Consider the following 3,144-nt stretch of genomic DNA (forward strand, 5'->3'; position numbering starts at 1 on the left):
TGGTGGTGGTGGTGGTGGGGAGAAGGCATTAACAAAGTGGAGGAATGTTTTGTGTTACATCAGGGCTGTGCTGCACCCTGGCTGACTCGTGCCTTCCTTGTGACCTTTCTGTGAGGGAAGGCCCAATCCAAGATGGTTCTGTTGTTATTGTTGCTGTGACAGTCCATGATCTACTGTCCTTCACCAACGACATGATTCAAATGCATCGATTCTTCTCAACCCTTCCTTGTCATTGTCCAGCCTTTGTTTGCCTCTCGGGCCATGGAAGAGATCATGGCTGGTGTCGGGCAAAACTTCGTAGGTGCCATCTTTGCTCTGACACACTTTGAGAGAGCTCGTGCAGCAGATTTTATAGAGATTTCTTGATATCTTGAAGCTGTCTGTATGACTGTGACTACTTGCACCGTTGTAATCTGTGAGGGATTTAGATTGGTAGCATCGAGGAATAATAATAAGCAGCAAGGATGATGTGCGCAGATATAAGAATAAGGGTGTCCCCCCCCCCATGTTGTGGGTCAGAAGCGACTCGAGGGCACGTTTTCGGTATTGATCATATGACTTGAGGCAAAGGAGTTTTGCTTTCCATCCCTTCGAAGACGAGGGTTGTGACAGCTGTTTTGGAAGGGTGCTTGAGATAATTGAATCAAATCATGCAAATTGCTGGCACGGTGCCTGGAAAGGAGGAGAGCCTTCAGAAACATTATGTTGATAGCAACTAATTTTGTTTGGTTTTGTTTGTGTTCCTGGACTGCCTCTGAGGTCATTAAAAGGAAGAAGGTAGCCGCGTGATGGTCTGAAATTGGCTTCAAGACACGTCGTGAATTGCAAAAAGGGAGATTTGGAAAGTTTACTGTGTGCCACGGTTCAATCTAAAACGACCCGGGTACCTACATGTGAGGGTGTTCATAGAATCTGTCTGGAGGTTGGCTCCAAGACCACATCAAACACAACAGCAGTCGTTGCCGTTGGGGATGAGGGTTAAAAGACTGTGTCAGAAATGAAAGTGATTTTATTGGAATGTATTTTACCTGTAAATATGTTACGATCTAAGAACCATGCACGGTAAGAATGGCTCCTGGTTGGTAAGGCAGAAGGGAGGAGAGAAAATCCCTACTTCAAAAGGAAGGGAGGGAGGAAGGAAGGGAGCAACAAGTCACACTCCTGCTTTTCACAAGTCGGGAAGTTGAGAGTCCAGGGGACAGGATTCTCCAGGACAGCACAAGTAGAAAGGAGCTGGGGGCAGGGGGGATGTTTTTAAACACACGGACTACTTTCAGAGTCTGTCAATAGAGCAATCAACACAGTGGCTGGTTGATGACTTAGATTCTCTCGGTGGTACCATAGTGAGCACCCTGCGCTGAACATCTTGTAGTGCAAATCCCTGCCCCCGCCCCCGCCCCCACCCCGCAGACATCTGGGAGGAATGGTCTGAGGATCTGTCTCCAAGAGCCACGGCCTCAAACACAGTAGAGAGCAGGTTCTGCTGAGACACACCTGGACCTGGCATGCACTGGTTTACAACTAGCCCCTCCCTCTGCCACCAGGATGTCAACAAATTTTATTTGTCTCTCCCTAGATGGAAAGGTCCCTGGAGTGGGCCAACATGACCAGAGTCCAAGAGTTTATCCTGCTGGGTTTGTCCACAAGGCCAGACATAAGGGGCGGCCTGTTTGCCGTCTTCCTGACCCTCTACCTGCTGACCCTCCTGGAGAACACGCTCATCGTCTACCTGGTCTGCACGCACAGCGAGCTCCGCAAGCCCATGTACTTCTTCCTGGGCAACCTGAGCTGCCTGGAGATGTGTTACGTGTCTGTGACCATGCCCAGCCTGCTCGTGGGGCTGTGGGCGGGGCCCTACAGTGTGCCTTTCACAGCCTGCATGACCCAACTCTTCTTGTTCATTGTATTAATATGTACCGAGTGCACTCTCCTGGCCTCCATGGCCTATGACCGCTATGTGGCCATCTGCCGCCCACTCCACTACCCACTGCTCATGCGGCCCCAGGTCTGCCTGGCCTTGGCCTTGTGCTCGTGGCTTGGTGGCCTTCTGGTCTCAGTGGCCAAGACCACGTGCATCGCCAGCCTCTCCTACTGTGGCCCCAATGTCCTCAACCAGTTTTTCTGTGACGTCTCCCCTCTGCTCAACCTGTCCTGCACCCACGTGGCCCTGACCGAGCTGGTGGACTTCATCTCGGCCATCGTCATCTTCTGTGGGACGCTGCTGGTGGCCTTGGCCTCCTATTCAGCCATCGGGGTGGCCGTGTTCCGCATGCCATCGGCCGCGGTCCGCCGCAAAGCTCTCTCCACCTGTGCCTCCCACCTGGTCGTGGTGGGCATCTTCTACTCCGCCGCCCTCTTCATCTACTGCCGGCCCAGCCGCATCAAGTCCATGGACCTCAACAAGGTGCTGTCGGTCATCTACACGGTGGTCACACCCATCTGCAACCCCATCATCTACTGCCTGCGCAACAAGGAGGTCCATGCAGTGCTGAGGAAAACACTCCACCTGCCTTGATCCTGCTCTGGGAAAGCGGGGTCTCCCCACTCCTGATGAAGCATCTTTCTTGGCCCCTAACACCATAAGAACCTTGATAGATCTGTGCAAAACTGGAGAAAGATGTTAGCCATCTAATGGACAATGTTTGTGCTCACGAGGCACAGTTAAACACTCAACTATTATTGGGAAGGTTGGCCATCGGAACCCATGTACAGAGAGATGCCCAGGAAGGCAGGTCAGCTGAAGAATTGTACAGCCTTCTGAGCTTTGTAGACTCCAGTTTCTGCTTCTGGGCTATCTCAGCCTTAACCTCCTAAGGCCAGGTCTCCTCTCCACACACTGTGTCTCCACAGGCCAGGGTGGACACCAAGGCCACTGAAACCCAGTAGAGGCAACAAGCTCACACCAATCAGTCACACAACCTGTGCCACCTGAGGGAAATGGGAGCCAGGCCGTGAGCCAGCAAACCATGGAGGAGTCGGAGGTGGCGGAAACCCTCATGAAAAGATGCTGAACCATACCGCTAGCCCAAGAAGTGCAAACCTACCCACCACGCCATTTGCCTCCCCAGGAGACTGACAGACACGGACCTGGTGTTGCTGCGCGTGCTCTAACACGCGTGGATTTCTGTGCCGGGATAGTCTTGG

General features: G+C 52.5%; 1 protein-coding gene across 1 annotated transcript; it reads left to right on the forward strand.

The window, feature by feature from the left end:
* Positions 1-1,576: 1,576 nt before the first annotated feature.
* Positions 1,577-2,515, forward strand: LOC142432456 (olfactory receptor 6Z7-like). The gene has a single exon (XM_075537693.1). It carries the CDS (start codon positions 1,577-1,579, stop codon positions 2,513-2,515), a length of 939 nt encoding a protein of 312 aa, XP_075393808.1.
* Positions 2,516-3,144: the final 629 nt, after the last annotated feature.

The sequence above is a fragment of the Tenrec ecaudatus genome, chromosome 18 (assembly GCF_050624435.1).
Source record: "Tenrec ecaudatus isolate mTenEca1 chromosome 18, mTenEca1.hap1, whole genome shotgun sequence".
Lineage (NCBI taxonomy): Eukaryota > Metazoa > Chordata > Mammalia > Afrosoricida > Tenrecidae > Tenrec > Tenrec ecaudatus.